This window comes from Malaclemys terrapin, chromosome 9 (assembly GCF_027887155.1).
Source record: "Malaclemys terrapin pileata isolate rMalTer1 chromosome 9, rMalTer1.hap1, whole genome shotgun sequence".
NCBI classification, from domain to species: Eukaryota; Metazoa; Chordata; order Testudines; family Emydidae; genus Malaclemys; species Malaclemys terrapin.
Genome location: NC_071513.1, coordinates 96,522 through 118,955, shown reverse-complemented (window position 1 = coordinate 118,955; position 22,434 = coordinate 96,522). Strand labels below are relative to the sequence as shown.

The following is a 22,434-nucleotide window of genomic DNA, read 5'->3' as shown; positions in this document are numbered from 1 at the left end:
CCCTAGTTCAAAGTTTTTGTCTTCCAAATGATTTTCCATGTGTTGAGATGGGGGAGGAGAGAGGCCAAATGGTGATGTCATCAGCCCTTATTTATACTTTCTCTTCAGATGCTAGAAAGATCCTTGCTGTGACGTGGGGGTCAGGTAGCCCCCATTGTGTACGTGCCCTCTCTAAGGAATTTCTGGTTGAGTGGATTCTTCTTGATTGGCCATCACCATGTGTGTGGCTGGTCCTGGTGTCAATCTGTCTTACAAGGTGCTCCTTTGTTGACACTGAAAGGCTGGCTGTGGGCATCTCCCAACCTCACAGTATATTTCAGTAACACACACATAACAAAACTTCATAACTTCAGATACAATGGTAACACACATAATTCAATAGGATAATAAGGCTCAACAGATCAAGACTTTTTAAATGATGCCTCATAGGACATGCATTGTACAAAACATATCAAAATCATATCACAGTAGTGAATATGGAGGTTCCGGTGTGCTACCTTGAAGGAGGGAGGGCTGATAGCAATCTCCTGGTTGAGACAAGTATGGTATTCGGATTTACTTCATCTCCCTGTGGTTATGCGCCTCTGCCTTCCACTCAGGGATCCATCCCAACTTTTCATCTCTGAAACTGATGGCTTAGCTCCTCAGTGATTCTTGGGCATAGAGTTAAATTGTTCAGCCAATGTTCAGTCAGTCCTTTTGACAAGCAGAAAATCTACAACTCACAAAACTTATCTGCAGAAGTGGAAACATTTCAATTCCTGGTGTTTTCCCCACTCTTTGCAAACCTCAGACGCTCCAGTCCCAAGGATTCTGGATTACTAATGGACTTAATGGCACAAAGTCTGTCAACGAGCTCAGCTAGAGTAATCTGGCTGCTATCACAGCCTTCCATTCACCTATAGAAGGGGTTTCAGTCTTTTCCCACCATCCATGGTCCGAGTCATTAAGGGCTTACATAATTGATTTCCCTCTGTCCAGAACCCTGCTTCCCCTAGAACCTTAATCTGATTCTCAACGCCTTAAGAAAACCCCTGTTTGAACCAATACCTGTTCTCTCTCCCTTAACACTCCTTTCTGATGGCCATAACCTCAGCCAAAAGAAAGGGAGAATTTAGGAGAATAATTGCAGACCCATCATACCTTTCTGCTGTGACAGGGTCACATTGCGCCCATGTCCTTGCTAAAGTCTTGTCAGAATTTCATATCAATCAAGGGATTTGTTTGCCAGTATTTTAAATCCTCATGCCTTGAGAGAGGAAGCTACTCTTCTGACCCTAGTCTTTGACCTTTACAGGACAGAGACCTTTAGGGCCTCTCCCCGATTCTTTGTATCCTTTGCCAAAAGGAGGAAGTGTCAGCCAATTTCCACTCAGATTTTCAAAGCGGATTTTTGGTTGTATCTTGACATGCTATGAAGTAGCTGGGATACATCCCTCCTCATAGAGTGACAGCCCAAGCTCAGTCTACTTGTTTAGCCTTCCTTAAGGATGGCCTGATACCAGAAATCTACAGGGCCGCAAGCTCGTCCTCAGTTCACACTTTCACCAAATATTACATTGTCATACCTGAGGCCAGAGCCTGACACAGTCCTCCAAAGTGTCTTGGATTTGCCTCCTCAGTACCTGCCTTCATATTGAGATACTGCTTGGGAGTCTGCCTGTATGCTCTTACATGGGAGCACAAAGTGCTGTTCTGTACAGTCGCAGACACTATTTACTATCTCCAATAGAGAGTGCATGGGCATGCGTACATCCTACAGAGGTGTACCCATAGGGACCAAACAGCTAGAATAAGTCAAGTTACTGTACAGGTAAGTAACCTCTCTTTCCTTTCGTTTCTGTTCTCTGAATTCTTTCCAATGTGGTGATTAGATGGTTCATATAAGAATAGCCAAAAAGTTGTAGGGGTGTGTGATTTTTTTTTTTTTTTTTTACCATACCTTAACATGATACTAAATATTTTTTGTCCTGTTTTTATACTGTGCCCATTCATGTAGTATGCATGTTTTTTAAGTCAAAATATTTTTCTCACTTTTTCTTAGGAGTAAATTGCTTAGTTTAAATATAAGGTGTTTAATAATGAGAGCCAGGTCAAACAAATGTATTCTGTATTTAGTTCTGAAAACGGTGAACTCCGGGGTCATTCTTATCTCTTGTGATAGAGTTCCAAAGTCTTGGTTCAGCGCCTGAGAAAGTTACGTCTCCTGTTTCTCATGTACTTTAGCCACCAGATTTGTATGATACCAACACCTCTCTCAGTATGTCACGTGATGCTTCAGTCTATCAAGATGAGAGCAACTTGTCTGCTATGGACACTCCCACCACTACTCCAGAGAAGCGGGGGACACAGGTCAGAAATCTCCCATTTTTCAAGTGGTAGAGACCTAGGAAGTAGAAGTAACTTATTGGAAGGAGGTTATTAGCTTTGTGGGTCACAGAAGACAAAGACACATTTGTGGCTTTTCCTGGCAGAAGTGGAGCTAGGTGCGGTTAAAAAGGTTCTCTCTATCTCAAGAATGGGGAGCAGAGTCTGACGACTGATTTTTTTTTTTTTTTTTTTTCCCCCCATCCCTTTCCTTGAAGGGAGAAGTTGGTGAGTTAAAAGGCTCTCTTTGCTCTGGTAGTTGATGGGATTTTTGGTATTACACCGGAATCATATGATACATGGAGACAGTTATAATAGGGCTACAAGATTAGTGAAATGTGGGGCTTTGTGCAGGCAGAGGAACAGTCAATTGCTAGAGCAGCCTTTGAGAGAGCTGCTTTCTTTCCTGCGTCTTGGCTGCTACAGCAAAGAAGGGAAAACTGAAAAGAGGCAACTGGGAATAAAGACTGGTGAAAACCTACTGCTGAGAGAGAATCTGTCTAGGGCCAGAGACCCTCACTTGTACTACTCAGGACGGACACATGGTGACTCATGCTACAAAGGCCTGATGTTAAGTCCCTCTTTAGTTTTGATTAGGGCACAGAAAAAAAATATTCAGCAGGTCCAGGAGATTTTTTTTTTTTTTTACTGTGGTAGCACCAAAACATGCTGGATGCTGTACAGACACATAGGAAGTGACAGGTACTGCTCCCTGAGGCCTGGTCTGCACTGCAAATTTTTGCCAGAATAGCTGTGTTATCTAGAAGTGTGAAATAATCACATCCCTTGACCGACATAACTGTCTGTAAAAACCCTGGTGTAGATGCAGCTATGTTGATGGAAGAATACTTCTTCCTAATAATATTGGCCAAGGTTCTGTAGTGTAGAGAAGCCTTGAAAGCCAACAACAAAAAAGAGAGAAAACATATATTCAAAGTGGTCAGGATGATGACAGGCACCTGTTTGGTTTTATTTTTTCATACGGGGGCAAAGATGGACTGAGGGGGGAATGGCATACAGGGATGTGTTAATAGGAGCGTGAGTATGAAAATGAAGGAGGACAGCGACATTAAGCAGAAAGAAAGGAAAGGAAGTGGCCAGAGTGAGGCGGCAGCAGATATTGTTAGAGAGAGAGTAGGGAGGATCTTGGGGCATCCCACTCAGCAGACTAAGAGTATCAGTGGTAGAATATAGTCTGATATCATTGGTATCTGCTGTTCTGAACATGCTTCCTAGTGGGCAGTGTCTAGTACGTGTGGGAGTTGATTCTGTCCCCAAGTGTGCAGCACTTCCTCCTCAGCCCATATGGCTGACAAAAGGTCTGCTGGAGCCTGCTGACTGCCTATGAAAATGTCCTAGGAAAAATTGTAGTTTAAGGTCTAGTGGCCCACTCTGAGTAGCTAGGAAAGCAGAGAAGCCCAGGCTTTACACCCTCAGTTTCTCTTGGACTCCTTAGGAGGAGTAGAGCAAGAGAAGCCAGGTAGCAGACAATGCTAAGTAGTCTTGGAATACTTAGGAAGAGTCCCTGTTCCATGGGTGGATTTTTCATTGTGGTGTCAGTCACCGCTGGTACCTTCCTCAATGGTATTGCTATTTGTGTTCCTCATTCAGATGCGCCAGGGACGAGGTAGGCTGGGCGAGGAAGACTCTGACGTAGATATTGAAGGGTTTGATGAGGATGAGGATGGGAAACCTAAGACTCCAGCCCCAGTGAGTATATATACAGAAATCCCATCTGTAGTCCACTTGCATCCTCATGATAGAAGACTCCACAGTGCAGGGGAAGTCTGCTGGGTCTGGCACACTCAGTGACATCAGAATCCACAGCAATGACTAATCAGATACTTATCTGAAGTCATAAAACTGTTAATATAAAAACAAATGACTGAGTATATTGTCAATATGCCAGGTATGGCAGCAGCCTTGTATATGACCTTTGATGTATGCCATTCCCATTCTGTGTGACCTAGGAAGTTGAAGATGGGGATGGTGACCTTGCTGATGAAGAAGAAGGCTCAGCACAACAGCCCCAGGCCAGTGTTCTTTATGAAGATTTGCTTATGTCAGATGGAGAGGATGATGATGAAGGGAGTGATGAAGAAGGCGATAATCCCTTTTCGTGTAAGTCCTGGCTCTTTAAATCACAGCCTTGAGCAGGAATTAATTGTTCCCAAACCCAGCCAGTTTTCATGCCCTTCAATTATAGTAGCATACACTACAGCTTTTGTAGGTATACAGGACACTATATTTGTATATTGGTTACAAAGTACAGATTGTTATGGTGCAGTTACAAAGGAGATGTCAAGAGCAGAAAGAGAGAACCAGATGAATTTAGATGAAAGCTGAGATGAAGTGGAGTAGCAGTGAATGCTAAGTGTGGGCAGGAGAGAGAGTTGGGTGTTCACACATGATTCAGATAGTGGAACTCTGAAGCTTGGAAAAGGAGAGGCCTGTGGCTTAGATGTAATGCTGAGGGACATGTGGAGTGGGCTGGGCAGCTGGTGCAAGCTTAAATGATATTTGGATAGGAAAGCTGGAACATTGGATCATGCTATGAAGGACCAGAGAAGGGGACTGTTGAAGCTGCACAGATAGGTTGGCTGATCCACATGGTGGGATGGATGAGTAAGAAGAGGTAATTATTTCGGTGCAAGAATGGCAGATAGATGGCTTTTGTAAAAGGAAAAATTATTCTGGAAAATCAGCCAGTATTGTATTTTTTCAACAGACTACAAAAGGATGCAAATCAATCCACAAGGTATAAAAGCTCTGTCAAAATTAATAAGCAGGCCTCTTCTGTTTGTTGCACAGCTATCCAGCTGAGTGAAAGTGGCAGTGATTCAGATGTGGAGCCCAGTGCAATGAGACCCAAACAACCTCATGTCCTTCAAGAGAACACACGAATGGGCATGGAGAATGAAGAGAGTATGATGTCCTATGAGGGAGATGGCGGAGAGACCTCTCATGTTATGGAGGACAGTAATATCAGGTAATCAAAGTTGAGAATAATATAGAACTGTAGGGAATGGGGTAGGAATGCAGGCTCTAAGGGAATCTCTCAGCTACCCAAGTCCTGGCACTTTTGAGCAGATCTCCAGACTTTTTTCTTTTCTGTAAGAGGTTAAGTAGAAAATGTGGATGTAAACAGATGAGCTGAAAATGTCAGTGTAATGAGATTCCATTCTTTCTTTTAGTTATGGCAGCTATGAGGAGCCAGATCCAAAGTCCAACACACGAGATACCAGCTTTAGCAGCATTGGAGGGTATGAGATCTCTGAAGAGGAGGAGGAGGAGGAGGAGGAAGAACAGCGATGTGGGCCAAGTGTGTTAAGTCAGGTTCATCTTTCAGAGGATGAGGAAGATAGCGAGGATTTTCACTCCATTGCAGGAGATAGTGACCTGGACTCAGATGAATGAGTTGTCCAGACACCCTGTTACTGAGGGATGTAGCAATCTGTGGTCTGGATTCAGATGAATGAATTTCCCTCATACTCTTTTGTACCAAGGGACTATGCACTGTTAATTTGAAGCATCTTATTTTTCTTGTATAACTTAAATTTTAGTAGAATTCTGTTGTATATTTATTATTAAATTATCTGAATTGTGAATGACAAGATTTAGACAAAGATAACTTGCTGTGACCTGCACAGTAGTCCAGGAGCTCTAGTTACTGAAGCCAGCTACAGGTTTATAATCTGTTTTACTTTCCTTCATTCTTTTCAGATATACACTGAAAACTTCTTACAAATATTAGGCTGTTGTTTAAATACCTTACATTGACCTTTGATATGACTCAGTTAACCAGCCTATACATTTATATAAGAAATAAACAATTGAAGAAATATTCTACAAAAGTCTGAGTAAATTTAACATCTAAAGCATATTTTTTAACATATAAAGCAGCTGTTTTCCCTTTATTAAAGAGAAGGGCATGGTCCTTTATATTTTCTGAAGTGTACCCCAAATATTCAGAAAAAAATTAGTCAGGCCTATCAGCCCATGAATGCATTCCCTGGAATTCTACCACAACCGGTTTCTAGGTCTCTTGGGAACTGCTTAATGGCCTTGAACATCTTAATTCACAGGAAGAACGCTTTTGAAGCTCCTTGCTCAAGTTAGTTTGTCCTGGAATTCCGTAACTGCTAACCCAAGTCTTCATCCAGGAGTTGCACAGGAATTTCTCTGGGCTTTCCTTGTGCTTTAAAATATCTGGGAGTGAGTTCACTTTCCTGTTTTAATCAAATGAAGAGAAAGCATAGAACCATCTAGGAAGTGCTATAGAGCCTCCATGTCTCTCTGTTGTATAGTTCATTGGATGTATCCTTAAAATCAAAATACAGATAAATTCCTTATATGCTACTTCATTATAGGATGGTTTCTGTTCCACTGTCCCTTAGCTTTTGTGAGAGCAGGTCTCAGTCCATTTGTGATTTCATAACCATCCTTGCCAGGTAAGCATGTTGGTGCTCTTCCATGTATGGAACAGAAGGGAGAAGAATAGATCGTGTTCAAACTGAAATTTAAAATATGATATGTTTAGCTACTATAAAGTGAGTACTTAGTGATTGGGTTCCTTCAAAATACCTATGTCGCGCTTAAAAAAATCCCTTCTTTGCACATATCTACAAATAGTAGTAGCTACAAATCCAACCAGAATCAGAACTGTTGAATTTCCTGACTTGTGTATTTAAATTCTCAATCTTTCAGTTGATATTGACACATTTTGTTTTAATGTAAGTTACTTTGTTATTTAATTTACAGTTTGATAGTGAATGTATTTGAAATAAATTTGTAACAGTAAGAGGGTTGTAAACATTTTGTGAAATGCATCACAGGCTTTCAGCTGAAACTGGGGTGTGGGTGTGTGAGAGAGAGGTATTAATGTGGCTGAACATATGGGCTATCATGGTCGTCACATACTTTATGGAAAATAAGCGATCCATACTATGAGGAGGGGCTGGGGGCTGTCAGCCCCCTCTCCCAAAGATTAATTTACACCAAAATCATCTCACTTTTACAACTGCGAAAACGAAAGTAACAGAGGGTCCTGTGGCACCTTTAAGACTAACAGAAGTAGTGGGAGCATAAGCTTTCGTGGGTAAGAACCTCACTTGCATCTGAAGAAGTGAGGTTCTTACCCACGAAAGCTTATGCTCCCAATACTTCTGTTAGTCTTAAAGGTGCCCCAGGACCCTCTGTTGCTTTTTACAGATTCAGACTAATACAGCCACCCCTCTGATACTTAACACGAAAGTAGCTGCCCTGTTACCCGTACCCTAGAGCCCAGCGCTGGGCAGCGCTCTTCTCTTCCCGTCGGCCTTTCCCCTGGGGCTACGCTACGAGACGAGTCCAGCTCAGCTCGCCTCGCCCCGCCGCGCCTTGCAGCAGGGTCTGTCCGGGGAGCGGGCGCGTGCTCCCAGCGCGGGTCACCCACCAGGCCCTGGTCCTCCCCGACCGTTCTCTAAGCTCCGCCCCTGGGGGTGGGGCTTGGGCGCCAGTATGCACGCGCCACGGCCCTGCGTCTCTCCTTGACGCACGCACCCGGAGTTGGCCGCGGGCGCCATGTGCTGGTGAGAGAAGGTGGTAGCGCCTGACGCATGCGCGCTGAGATCTCATTTGTCGCAATGGTCTCACGCGGAAGGATAAGGATAACGAGATGAGTGGAAAGATTTTATAGGCTTCTCTGGCTCCCTAATCAGGGAGTCCACCGAAAGGAGGCGAGTTATTTCCAGAAACAGATTCATCCGCCGCAATTGGATTTGGTATCGGCTAGGATTCTATACCACCCAGACTTCCTTTACCTATTCGGACTATTTTGTGGAAAGAAATAGTTCCGTTAGGAGCCATATGCCCTGGCCGTGTAGCTTCCTCCGCCTCTGCCGCCATTTCTGGAGCCGCCGCCTTAGCGTGAAGGGAGAGTTCGGAGACGCTGTTGCTCGGTGGCTTGTTCGCGCCTGACTGGATCTCTCCGCGCCCGGGGAGCCCCACAGCTTCAGCCCGAGGCTCGCCCGCCCGCCCGCTGCCCCGGCGTCTCTCCTGATGGCGACCTCTGTGGGGAACGTGGCTGACAGCACAGGTACCGGCCTGCGGGGCCGGGCAGGCCGCGCCTCATCTCGCTGTGGGGATGCGGGAGACCTGAGATCGCCGCCCTGCTAGGGCTGTAGGCCCCGTGTCCCCGGAGGGCCTGGGGGTGGGGCTGGAGGCCTCGTGCCGGGGCGGGGTCCTTGCGCGGGGGGAGTTGCAGGCCCCGCGACCTCTGTTCGTGGAGGCCCGTTTGGTGGTATTTCCTGTTCCGCACTCGGAGAGCGTGCCCTTCCCCCGTGGGGTAAAGGGGTCCTTCTCCCCAGTCAGCCACCTCCGCCATCCGTGGGTTCGTCCGTGTGGACAGATTTGGATATTGATACTGCTGATAAAAAATAAGAATTGAAGTTTAATTCCAGAGCTCAGGTTTCTGGGGGTTCTTAGCCATTACGGCAAATGTGGTTGTTTTAAAGAGAGCTCAACGAAAATATAAAAGCACTGAGGTGTATACATTGGCAGTGGGGGGAGGGTTTTCTGCTAGTGAGAAGCACAAGCTAATACGGAAGTATTCTGTATTCTACCCTGTTGATGTATGAATCATATAAAGTGTCAGCATAAAACACTAGTGTTTGTAAAAAGAATGAGGAGTACTTGTGGCACCTTAGAGACTAACAAATGTATTTGAGTATATTACCTTTTCTGTATTGTGACCAAGTGGCTGAGAAGTTTATACTAAATGATTCAATTTGAAAGGTGGAATTTTCCAGAATCCTGTGTCTGAGGTTCAGTAAGTGTGCATAGAAGAATTCAGTCCCCAGATATTTCACGCAGCAACTCAAGGTGTCTCGCTGATCTTGCAAACATACAAATTGGGCACACTGAATTTGTTCTTTCTGTAACAACTTGTGGTAAATAGTATAAATTGTAGGTCTTAAGCTGCAATTTGTGGGGCCACGTTAGTTTAAACTTTTTTTAACTTTTCTATTTTTTAAGTCACATTGTTTCTTTTTTGTTTTCATATTTCAGTTTTCATCATAGCTTGAATTTCTTGTAAAGCATCACTGAGTGTGCATTTTTGATGGGTTGTAGAGCCATGATTTATTTCGCACTTGTGTGAAGGCTTTATGAACTAGGGCCCAGAAATATATTTCTTGGGAAGTGCCTGGACCTCTCCTGCTACCTTATCCCCTTTGTTCCAATTACAATTTTCAGGAGTTCCTTTTCTGTACTTTCAGGAGTATGCGTTGAAGTGAACCAAATACTTTATTTCATAAATTGACAGCTTAATAGGAAAATGCTTTTAAGATCAAATCTTTTGCAAAAAAAATTAGCTTTTGGGGTCTTTTTATAGCTTTTTCATATTTGTTTTCTATGCTGGTTAGCGCTGTATCTGAGTACTTGATAAACATTAACTTATTGTCACAGCACATATTATTCTTGATCAAGGTCTCTCATAAAGTCAGGTACTCTTTAGAAAACATTTGAATTAGTGTATTTATACTAGACTATATAAATAATAGCTAAAGAGTTCTGTATGAGCCTGAGGAAGATCTCTTCTGGAATCTACTTAACTATCATGGTTACTTACAGAACTACTTTGAGTTGAAGTGGACTCTAGATCAAGGTATTAATTGCAAGGCTGTGCATTTGTTTGATATATAAGAGACACCAATTTATCCGTGTTAAAGAGAAGGGCTCTGATTTCCTTTTGGACTCTGATCTAGCAGGCCACCCCACATCCCCCAATACTTGCAAATAGGACCAGTTCCAAAATTTAACAGAAAGGAGTGAAGTGGTTGGTTGGCACTAGTGCTCCTGAATTTAATTGGTGGGGAGAAGTGGGGATGTTGCTCATTTTCGAAAGAGTTGGCGAATGAAGGAAATCTAAGGGTGTGTTTCACCTATCCTCAGGCTAGTAAAATGCATTCTCCCAAGTTTTGGACAAAAGTAAAGCATCTCTGATCCACTTCCTTGTGTTTGTCACCCTCCAGGTCTTATCTGGACTGCAGTTTTAAGCATGAAACTTAGATGTTGTTGATTTTGGTTTTTGGCAGACGGGGGAGATAAAAATTTGTATCTTAAGTATCAAAGCAAACAAGTAAACCAGATTACCTTTAGTTTCACAGGTGTAAATCTCATTTCAACATTTCCCTCTTGATTTAAGGGCAGTAGTACATAGCAATTGATTTCCTCCTTTTAGCTTTCCTTGTCTTTGCAACTTCAGTAGTAGTAGAATACTTAACAGCAGGGATTGGATTTTTTTTTTTTTTTTAACCAGGCACCAGCTATTTGAAGGACTAAAACTCAACCAGAGGTAGCACCAGTGGGAACTGGGTACCTGACGATGTGGTCTAGGCCAGTGGTTTTCAAACCTTTTTTCTGGTGACCCAGTTGAAGAAAATTGTTGATGCCCGTGACCCAATGGAGCTGGGATATAGGGTTGGGGTGAGGGCTGGGTATGAGGGGTTCAGGGTGTGGGAGGAGGCTCTGGGCTGGGGCAGGGAGTTAGGGTGTGGGAGGGGGTCAGTGCTGGGGGTGCAGGCTTGGGTGGGGCTGGGGATGAGGGGTTTGGGGTGCAGGAGGGGGCTCTGGTTTGGGGGGGCTCAGGACTGGGGTTGGAGCGCAGCTCCGGCAGCTCCCAGTCAGCGGTGCAGCCAGGGTGCAGACGCAGGCTTCTTGCCTGTCCTGGCACCGCAGACTGTGCAGCACCTGAAAGCGGCCAGCAGCAGGTCCGGCTCCTAGGTGGCTCTTGCCTGCAGGCACCGGCCCTCCCAGCTCCCATTGGCTGGGAACCGGCCAATAGGAGTGCGGAGCCAGTGCTCAGGGTGGGGGCAGCGCGTGGAGCCCCGTGGGGCCGCGCCCCTTCCCCCACCCCTGCCTAGGAGCTGGGCCTGCTGCTGGCCGCTTACGGGGCGCAGTGCGGTGCCTTAGCCGGGCAGTGCCGATGATGGGACCCAATGTCTTTCATTCCGCGACCCAGTAATGGGTCACAACCCACAGTTTGAAAACCATTGGTCTAGGCAATCCTCTGGTGAGCTGCCTAGTCCTCCACCAGATCAAGTTCCTGGGAATGGTGGTGTCCTTAGATTCCCGAAGAAGAGTCCAGCTTTCATAGCCTGTGACTAGTAGTAGTATTAAAAATTTGAAGCACCACTTATTCTTTCAGCCTATTTTGGAAGTTTGTGAATAACTTAAGCCAGCTTCTCTTAGGAGCTTTCCAAAGCTGTGTGGTAAAAGTTGAGGGATTCATAGTTCTGTACATGACCAGAGTGTTGCTAATTCCACCCTAGGGCAGCATGTCAAAGCTATGAACAGTAGGAGACACACTAGAGCTGTCTGTCTTCCCTTGGAAGATAACACTGAATCAGCTTAGCCTTCCAAACATGAACTGAGTGTCTCTTTACGATCAGCACTGGAAAGATTCATTTTTGAATGAAAGATTGATGGGATACCATCCATTTGAAATGAGTGAATTAAAAAACTGAATAAGTAGCTTCAGATTCCCTTGACCTTTTTCTTTCTTTCTTTCACAATTTCCTACTTTTCACACAGCAGTATACTTTTTAGATTCTCACAAGCAGGGGAAACTGACTTTCGGGGATTTCTGTAGTACCTATATGCTTCCCTGGTAAATTAGATCTGTTTGAGGTCCTTAGTATTACGGAGGGTTCAGCTGTACTTGGGTTTTACATTTAATAAAATGAAGATCAACCAGGTTATGGTGCAAAATGTTTGTGTGAAACTGGCTGCACAAAGGTGTCGTAGCGCACCCACAATAACTGGAAAAATGGAAGTCTTTCATTGGTCTTTCATTTACAGTAATCTTCAGTGTTACAAGTAACAATAAGTGGTACAAAATGTTCAGACAGAACTTGGTGCAGGGCAACTTTCCTGTTCTCTGGGACAAATGGATTTCTCAAGCCCTGCTTAGTAGTAGCCTGATTGTTCATTTTCCATGCCAGGTAGCTGTGATTTGTAGTTGGGAAGTAGGATTGCATGATCTTTGTCTCAGAAAGGTGCTGTTTTATTTAAATCTTTAAAATATGCATATATACAACAAAAATATTCAAGATTTATCAAACACGTAAAACTCCTCTTCCTAATCTAACTAGACATTCCAAATTAATAACTCCATCTGCTTAACAACCTTGCCCCCCAAACAGCCTGTCCTTCCTAATGACCCATTCCTTGAAAGGCTTGGAGAATATAGTCTTTAATTACAGCATGCTCTGTCAGCCAAGCCACCCTCTGGATGTTTTTTTGTTGTTTTGTTTTTGTTCAGCATAGATGAGATAAGCAGTGTGTGAGGGCAAGGAAATACTATTTGAGCCTTGGTGGCACCATATGAAAACTTTGAAACAAGTTCTAATGGAAAACAAGTCTTCATATGTAGCAAAAGTCTTTCTGTTCCCTTTCTTTTATTTCTTGATTTTTGCATGAAACCTATATCTTTATTTTTAAGAATGCTACTGTTCTTGCTGTTTCCCACCCAATATTTACTAGAGAAACTGATTATAATATTATGAGCAGGTTCTAGCTTCAGGTGGGGGGGAATAAGCAAACAGATTCAACCTGTTTTCATGCTGAGATATTTGGTATTAAGGATAGGAAATACAATATTGCAGCAGAAGTTTCTTCAAATAGAATTTCAGTGTGAAGTCTCTAATTCAGTTTTAAAAACTCAGTGGTTGTATGTTGTATTATTTAGTTTGATAGTTTTGTATGTCATGAAAAGAAGCAGGGAGTAATGACTATTTTCAGAAATTCACCAGTTTTTAATATATTAATTATAAATTCTTATTGAATATATTTCCCAACTCTGACTGAGAAAAGAAGACCATTGTAAAGTAGCATTAATTTTTATGCTTAAAGATGTCACAAAAGTATGTTGAAATGAAGATTTAGGAGTTTAAAATGCCAGACACTCTAGTGCTTTACGTAGTTTCAAGCATTTTCATCCTTTAATTTTACACACCATATTTTTACAACTTTTTGTTTCCATTTTCTAACTTTTTGTTTTCCCCCCTAAATGTTTTGGTGATTCTCCAGAACCAACGAAACGTATGCTTTCCTTCCAAGGGTTAGCGGAGTTGGCTCATCGTGAATATCAGGCAGGAGACTTTGAAGCAGCAGAGAGACATTGCATGCAGCTTTGGAGACAAGAGCCTGATAACACTGGCGTTCTTTTATTACTATCATCCATTCACTTCCAGTGTCGCAGACTGGACAGGTAGGAAATTTGGAATGTCCATTTATACTCTTTGTATCGTTAACACTTCTAGTCTGAAAAAAGAATCTATTAATGCTGTCTGCAACTATGAGAAACTTTGTTATAATTCTAGTTAATTTTGTAATCAAAACTGATATTTGAGTCACTATTTGACTGACAACAGAGAAGGTCAGGGCACTAACCTTAGATTATTTTTCCGTTTTTGGCTTTGGTTATGGTGAATAGCATCCCAGACAACTCCAAGGTAGTGTCTAATCTTCCTTCTGGGCTTTTTTACCACTTTCTGTAGAGGTCGTGTCCAAGGTTGGTAAATTCTGCTCTGTGAAACCATACTCCACCAGTTTGGGAATGGGAGCCTCCAAAATGACAATCTTCATGCAAAACACATGAAAGTGTGTTAGCTTTTATTAAGCCTCCTCAGAGCTTTGGGTTTTGTGCTCAAAGTAATGGAATTGAAGAATAGAGAGAGGCCCGCATTCCTCTAAATAGCTTAAGTTGGTTAAACATGTGACAGAACTTCTTTTAATGCCATAAATGGACAAATCAGCATCAACTGTATGTACCAGGTGCACTCAAAGGCACTTATACCTTATTTCTTCTGGTGCCACTTGGACACTAGCTGTTAGGCCGCAACATATGTTGTTTACCTCTGAAATATGTTCCTCTCTTTGGAACCTTTGTGAAATTTTCTTAGCCTCAGAGGTGACTCATTGGTGTATTTTTACCTTCATTAATCTTTCTGCTATGCCTCAGATGTTTAAAAGCTTGCTAGCTGTTCTAGTTATTGGAGGTGTAACTACAGTAATTAAATGGTGTGTTTAGAATTATTGCTACAAGCATCTCCTCACCATAGTGCATTGGTATCATTTTATGTGGTTTAGATCAAGTGTAATATTTCCCAAGTTTAGGGATCAAAAAGTTTCTACATCACCCCTCCCTGTTATACTGTCTGTTGAAAAGAGTCAGAAAAAACATATGCGTAGGTTGATCGGAAGGAGTGCCAAAGCCTGCAACTGTGAAAAGTGTGAATAGAAGTCTTGCAGTGTTTTTGATTCATCAGTGTGATCTTAGGCCAGAAGATTTGCAAAATTCAACTTACTTCTGACAAGTAATCTGTCTTGAATGAGCATGTAAAATATTGTGAAGTTGGAATAGTAGATTTTATGCCTGGGCAGATAAAACTTGCTGGATGGTTTTCAAGGATGGCTAATTGGTTATATATTTTGACTGATTTGAGCAGGGCTTTGGAGCTGTGCTCTGGCTCAGCTCCAGCTCCAGGCAAAAACCTGCAGCTCCACTGCTCTGGAGCTGCTCCGCACTCCAGCTCCGCTTCAAAGCCCTGGATTTGAGATTGTACCAGTAATTCTGGCTGTAGGCTTGCCTGTAAACCCCACTATTGGCAAGTTGTTTGTGTTAACCTGTCTGATTTTCTCCAGGTCTGCTCACTTCAGCACTTTGGCTATTAAACAGAATCCATTGTTGGCCGAAGCCTACTCGAATCTAGGGAATGTGTACAAGGAACGTGGGCAGCTGCAAGAAGCTATTGAGCATTATAGGCATGCACTACGCCTCAAACCAGATTTCATTGATGGATATATTAATCTGGCTGCTGCACTGGTAGCTGCAGGTGATATGGAAGGGGCAGTACAAGCCTATGTTTCTGCCCTTCAGTACAATCCTGTAAGTAACACTCTGTTCATAGAGCTCCATGTTATACCCCACCATCAAGCACACTGCTGCTTCAGTACAGATAGAGAAGTCTTTGGTTTACATGATGGTTTGAAGAGTTAAGGCTGGTGGTGAAACCCTAACCATAGACTTAGTGCAGGGGTTCTCAAACTTCATCGCACCAATTACTACGAGACCCTGGGCTGGAGGGCCAAAGCCAAGGCCCCACCACACCGGGCGGTGGAGGTTGGGCGTCGGCTTCAGTCCTGGGCCCCAGCAGGTCTAACGCCAATCTGGCGACCATTTAAAATGTGGTCACGACCCACAGTTTGAGAACCGCTGACAGTGTTTCTAGTGATCAGATTTTTTACAATTAACATGCTTTTTAAAAGGCATGACATTCTTTGCTTGTCTGTGCAAAAAAAAAAAAAATTATTTCTGGGAATGTTCTATGACTGCTTGTTATATACTTACCTGTATAATTGAGTTAATAAAGGAAATTTCCCAAGCAATGACTCTGAAAAACATTTGGGAGTCGTGGTGAATAATCAGCTGAACATGAGCTCCCAGGGCAATGCTGTTGCCACAAGGGCTAATTCAGTTCTTAGTTGCATAAACAGGAGAATCTCGAGTAAGAGTAGAGAGGTTATTTTACTTCTGTAATTGACATTAGTGAGACCGCTGTCAGAATACCTAATTCCGGTATCCAAAATTCAAGGATGTTGATAAATTGAAGAGGGTTCAGAGAAGAGCCAGGAGAATGAAGAAAGGATTAGAAAACATGCCTTATAGTGGTAGACTCGGGGAGCTCAACCTGTTTAGCTTAACAAAGAGAAGATTAAGGGGAGGCTTGATTAGGGCTTGTGTACACTTAAAACGGTGCACTGGCACAGCTGTAGTGCTTTAATGAAGATGCTCTATGCTGAAGGAAGAGAGTTCTCCCATTGGCATCGTTAATCCACCTCCCCAAGAGGTGGTAGCTATGTCAGTGGGAGATGCTCTCCTGCCAGCATAGTACTGTCTACTCTGGCGGGTAGGTCAATATAACTACATTGCTTTGGGTATGATTTTTTCCACACCCCTGAGGGATGTAGTTATATTGACATAGGTTGGTAGTGTAGACTAAGCCTTAGTCTAGAAGTACCTACATGGGGAGCTGATACTTGATAATAGGTTCTTCAGTCTAGCAGAAAGATATAACGTGATCCGGTGGCTGGAAGCTGAAGAAATTCAGACTGGGAATAAGGCATACGTTTTTAATAGCGAGGGTAATAAACCATTGTAATAGTTTACCAAGGATTATGGTAGATTCCCCATTGCTGGCAATCTTTAAATCAAGATTGATGTTCTAAAAGATATACTAATTTGGGGAAATTCTGTGGCCTGTGTTATACAGTAGGTCAGACTAGATCACAGTGGTCCCTTATGGCTTTGGAACCTATAAATGATTTTAGATTTTTTTTTTTCTAATAGGTGATTTGCTATTGATGCCTTTGACTTACCTGGGGAAATTCTGTGAGAAGGAAGAGAGTAGGGAAAAATTGATCTCTGGATTGAGAACTAGGGAATGCTGTACTGTCATTAACATCTTTTGAAGTTTTTAAATCCTATAAACCTGAAAGTTGTTAAATACTAATAAATCCATACTATGGATTAACAAGATGCAAAAAAGATTAATATTTAACATTTGTGTTCCCTTGGATGGGATCATCTGCTTTAGTGACTTTGTCAAATACCTAATGCCAAGATGTTACTGTTCATTATCTTTTTAGTCTTCACTAGAGCCTTGCAATCTGACAGAATCAGAATACAGTTGTGGGGTTCGGGTCAGGTCAGAATATAACCTGACCAAAATGGGTAAGGTAGGCTCTGTCACCACCTACCCATGCGGTCAGTGTGGCAGTGGCTGCAGGCCCCTCTCCTGCTGGCCACTACAATGTCTCTGTGGAGTAAGACTGATGTAGACTTCTCACTCCACATCATGCACAGTACAATGAGGCCATGGCAGCCAGAAGGAGCAGGGCATGCAGCAGCTGTCATGTCAACTCCGTGGGCAAGGGTGGCAGGAAACCCCCACCAGGCCAAACCCCAAGGCCGAGGAGGCCATGCTGACACAAGTTCAGGGGGAAGGGTCATCTTTGGGTCAGTTCTATAAATGCCTCAACACACTCAGGTTGGATTTGCATTGGGTTGTGCTTGCTGCAGGTTCATGTCAGGGTTTAAAATTAGGCCTGAGCTGACCTCTGGTCTGCATTGTGATCTCCAAATACTTCACACAGCCCTGCTGACTGCAGTGGGACAATTGGCTACTGGATCAGGATTGTCAGTTTCCCGGGGAAAAACTAGTTTAGGACCGGGCGCTGGTAAATACTGGTTTAAACCAGGAGTCTGCGAGAAATAATTTAGTATCCAGAAGTTCAGCAAGCATAGAACAAATCATTTCAAACTTTAGATGCATTCCTTCAGAACTGAGGAGTAGGTTCAAAGTTGGTCTTCTGCTATAGTATGCTGCATGACCAATAGGACCTGGACTGGTAGTCTGCAACTGTGCATGCTTCTGATTGCTTAATGCTTCAGGCCTACAACTCTGCATTGTCTTTTTCACATAATCAAATGTTTTTGACTTTTGTTTATATAATATTGAAAACCGAAATGGGTCATGACATGTATAAATTCCCTGAGAGGGTACTGAAGCAAAATGTATGCAGATATTCTGATCAGTATTATACATACATATATTATGTATTATACACACTCAGTTTTACTTTTTGTGCATCCGTAAATTAATCCACATATACTGTCTTATTTAAACTGTGGTTACACATGTAACTAAAACTAAATGTATTGTGGTGTCCATTAACAAAACTGTTTTAAAATAGTCCAAGTGTAAGGCATTTTCTAACTGGCTTTTTTCTGGGGTGGTTAAAAACCATGATTTTATTTGATTAAAAAATAATCTCTGGTAAAAAATTGTTAGGTTTAGCTTTCCTCATTGCAGCACACTGTCGGCTTGTGCGCTGTTCAGGAATACTGCACTATTGTTTCCTTGTGTTCTACTCAATGTAAAACAAGTTTAAAATGTGTATCTTTCCAGAGAGTGGACGCTGGAAATGCCTTCCTCTCCTGGTCCTCCCATTTGCTGCCAAAATAATACTTTTAGTTCTGAGTCCTGGCTCTGGTTACAATGAAAGTAAGAAAATGATAAAATAGAGACAGCGAAGCAGGGGAAATGGGACAAACTACCAAATGAACAAAATTGGAAAAGAAAAGCTGCCTTAGAGGCAGGGTTACTTTCTGTCTAGGTCCTTAAGGTTCCCATCACAATAGAATCTGAACAAAGCACTGATAATTATGAAGGTACGATTAGGGTGATGGGTTTGAGACCCAAGGTAGATTTTTGATAGTTTCTCCCAAAATTATTTTCACTACTGCTCAAAAGAATTGAGGCTCTCATACAAAAACGAGACCTAAAAACTTATTTTCTTTGTTTGCTGTTGGTGTTTTTCCATTACTGGAATTGGATTAATCGAGTGCTTCTCTTTATAGGAGTCACCATATTACTGTTTAACAGCTTGATTACGCACTACATCAAAGATTTTAGGTCTAGAGAAGTCATTAGGCCTCATCTACTTGGTTACGAAGGATCTTGAACAGTACAATAGAAAACAATGAGCACTAGGGGATTAGAGAAGTTTAAGCACTTTCATGAGGTCTCTTCACTCCCAAGTGCAGCTGCTGACAACATGACTTTGATTTTCAGGACTTGTACTGTGTTCGTAGTGACCTGGGGAACCTGCTCAAAGCCCTGGGTCGCTTGGAAGAAGCCAAGGTAGGTGTTCAGTAGAATACATTTAAACATCAATGTTTTGAAAACTTGAACTTTTCACCAAGTCTTCAAATCTGCGTTGATCTGCAAACAATCTGAGAAACTGCTGAAAACTGAAGGCACTGAATTGCCCCAGCGTAGTTGCAGGGCAAGATATGGCACGTCCATGTTAAATGTTGGTTTAAATCAAGAAACGGAACATTACTGAGTCTTTCTGCTGAACTAGACTATCTGATATCATTCTGAAGTCTTGGGCAGGGCCTTCACCATGATCTTATCTGGAAATAAATAACATTCCTTCAAATCTGAGGCTTGCCTGCTGGTGCCAAGCAGAGAGCCTGTGATTTAGCTCGAGATTCCTGTACAATGCAGGTGCTATTGAAAATGCTGCTCTTCTAAAGTCCTTTGCGGCTTGTAAGTGGAGAAGAACCTTATCCAAATGTTACTCTGTAATATTGGCTTTTAAAGATTTTATTCTTTAACCTTTCCCCTCACCTTTATAGTGGAAGAAAGGCTAATAAACTATCATAGATGCAGTACATCATCCCCTAAACTTGTGCTTCCATGTCTTCCCCCAAAATAAAGCATCAGAAGGACAAAGCTGGTTTGTTTGGGAAATGAACTGATTGAAAGAAAACTTGCTAAAGTGGAAAGGTGGCTTCTAGCAGTCTGTGTTTCCCAAACTGAGAATTTGAACACCAACATGGGTTTTAAAGCTCTTGACATATTTAAAACTTTGATTGCAAAACAAAATGGTCTTGTTACAAGCCACCTTACGCGTCCGCGCTGCAGGGGTGAGGAGTGTGGAGAAACCAGAGTGACTTTGGACTCCACGTCCGTCACTCCAAGCCCCACGCGCATGCTAACAAGTGGAGTGTATGAATAGTGTAGCTGTCTGTTTGGCTGCAGCACCATTTGGGGAGGGATATTGCTTTCAGCACTATCTATTACGGGGTAAGGGGAGTGCTACTTTAAAGTGCATTGTTCATATTTTTTTCTGACAACTCGGATGCATACTTGTCTAGACCAGCATAATTCACAGTTGGTCAGATCTGAGCTGAGCAGATTCTGAAATAGTAGTTCACCAATTATAAATGTCTTTGAGACACTTGGTTCTCAGCCCACCAAATGGACAGCTAACATGCATTGCACTTCACTGCAGCTTTAGTGTGACTGGTATAGGCCAAGACACTGCGCCTGCCTTAGGTTGCTGACCTCTTTGTTTCAGAGCTCTGGAGACACCTAGTTTGAAAGTTATTCTGTTTTTTTCTGAGAACTCATTGAGCAAGAAAAATATCTTGAGTAAATTGCAATGTATTTCTTTGGTTATCAGTGCATTTGAAAGATCAAGCCAGCAAATTCCTTACAGTTTGAACCAAAACTTAATTTCTTGGTAGACATTTCAGAGCCTTTCTTCCAAAAAAAAAAAAAAAAGTCCCTGCTGTATGTAATAGCCCTGATTAATCCTCTCCCTTCTGCATGACTCCTATGTTACAGATTGTTCTCATTCCCATGTTAGACATATCCAGAGAATTTCAATTGCTTTGTTGAACTTTTACTAATGATCTTGTTTTATTTTCTCTCTTGTTTTTGGTTTTTCACCACTGATATTGTATTTAGAAGGTTTCAGGTGGGTGAAACCTCCTATTCCATGCGTAAGGTGCCTCGCTGAAGGGAGCTCGAGGCCTGGATCTAGGGCAGACACACACCTCCTCCTCCTCTTCCAGCAAGGAACGCACCGAAAAGTCACATGATGAGAAATATGGTAACGGGTTTGTAACTGCCACAGCAAAACCATTTGCCTCCATGCCTGAATCTTCTGTCTTGTGGCTCCAGAAACAGCTTAAAATATTTTATTTACAAGCAAGTAATGTAAGAGAATGTTTTATACTACTAGCCACAATTCTTTCAAAGAAATAAAGTAAAAGTAAATTAAGATATTTAAAAAAAAAAAGAAATAATAATTGGAAATAGTTTATAGTAAAAGCTTCTAACTCTTCTGGTTGTTCATTTTTTCCTTTTTTTCTTCTTTGTTTGGATTGCAGCGTTCTGCTCTTCTGATGATGCGCTGTGATCCTGCAGTAGCGCAAAGGCTGCGCAGCGGTAACGCGCATTGCGTGCGAGTAAGCCCTTGTGAACGGTTGACTAGATGATTAATCTGTGATTGGGCGGCTGTCTGAGCTCCATGCCATACCCTTTTAGATAAAATCGGGTCACCGTTCATTTAGTCCAGATGTCAAATTTAACATGGAAGTTTCTACATGGGCCTGTCTGGTAGATTAATGATTCTGGTTGGCCGTTCACTCTATCTTGGGGCAGTCTATGTAGCACAGCAATTTGCAGCGATAGCGTGGCGGCGTGCTGTTAGGATGCGCCAGCGACTTCTTGCGCTTGCATTACAGGGACCTAAACCTTCATGCAATTCTGTTATTTGAGGTTTTGAGGCTGAGATGACTCAGTGAAAATATAGTCAAGAGGGAGGAGTTGTGAGTAGAAATAGCAGAATAAAATACAACCTGCATATAACTTCTGACTCAGGGGAAAGGACAGGTAATCCTTCAAAAATGTTAACGCCACTTTCAGTAGTTTGCTTCTAGATTTTTTTTAAACATTTTATATCCACATCTTCAGAGTACTTCTAAAATCATATACATTTTTCCTGACTTAAGGCCTTTGTATCCAAGGGAAACCAGTTGTTTATGGAGTAAATTCTTGATGACTCCTAGATGTGGCAGACAAGTCAGAATTAGAAATGATTTGGAAGAAAAATCCTCCGTTCTGTAATAACACTTATGTCCTCAGGTGAATTGGTATCTGAAGGCATATTACCTAAAGATCAGCATAACTGAAAAATGGTGGGCTTGCACTTAGGTTTTGGTTTGCGCTGGCGCAGGATCAGCCAGCTGTTTACAGTGCATTAGTTTTGGCGCAAGCTAGCCTATACTGCAGGATCACTTTTGGCTGGTTAGAGAAGGAATACTGACAATTATTTTTTTCTCATTTTTCTTTTTACAAATATTCCCCTTCCTCTCTATCTTTCTTCTTAACTGTTTCAAGGCCTGTTACTTGAAAGCAATTGAGACTCAACCAAACTTTGCAGTAGCATGGAGTAATCTTGGCTGTGTTTTCAATGCTCAAGGAGAAATTTGGCTTGCTATTCATCATTTTGAAAAGGTAACTGTTTATGCCTGTCATGTTCTTCAGTTAATTCTAGTGAGCAAAGAATTGTGTAGATACAAATAAGCACTTTTCTAGCTGGGAGAAGTCTTCAGGTCTGCATATACTACTACCCAATGTGGTATATTGTTAATTATTGGTATAA

General features: G+C 42.4%; 2 protein-coding genes across 4 annotated transcripts in view; both read left to right on the top strand.

Annotated features, from left to right (window-relative positions):
- Positions 1–7,168, top strand: part of TAF1 (TATA-box binding protein associated factor 1) — a 115,232-nt gene extending 108,064 nt beyond the window's left edge. The window contains exons 36-40 of one of the 2 annotated variants that reach the window (XM_054039257.1): positions 2,227–2,352; positions 3,979–4,077; positions 4,338–4,488; positions 5,179–5,356; positions 5,562–7,168. In XM_054039257.1, the coding sequence (XP_053895232.1) occupies positions 2,227–2,352; positions 3,979–4,077; positions 4,338–4,488; positions 5,179–5,356; positions 5,562–5,784 (777 nt within the window). In that variant the 3' untranslated portion in view covers positions 5,785–7,168. The remainder of the gene's footprint in view (positions 1–2,226; positions 2,353–3,978; positions 4,078–4,337; positions 4,489–5,178; positions 5,357–5,561) is intronic. The other variant, XM_054039258.1, reaches the window with a different exon arrangement.
- Positions 7,169–8,243: 1,075 nt separating this feature from the next.
- OGT (O-linked N-acetylglucosamine (GlcNAc) transferase) overlaps positions 8,244–22,434 on the top strand; it is a 58,315-nt gene continuing 44,124 nt past the window's right edge. The window contains exons 1-5 of one of the 2 annotated variants that reach the window (XM_054039228.1): positions 8,244–8,443; positions 13,468–13,618; positions 15,055–15,298; positions 19,047–19,115; positions 22,170–22,286. In XM_054039228.1, coding sequence (XP_053895203.1) covers positions 8,407–8,443; positions 13,468–13,618; positions 15,055–15,298; positions 19,047–19,115; positions 22,170–22,286 — 618 coding nt within the window. In that variant the 5' untranslated portion in view covers positions 8,244–8,406. Of the gene's footprint in view, positions 8,444–13,437; positions 13,619–15,054; positions 15,299–19,046; positions 19,116–22,169; positions 22,287–22,434 lie in introns of both variants that reach the window. The other variant, XM_054039227.1, reaches the window with a different exon arrangement.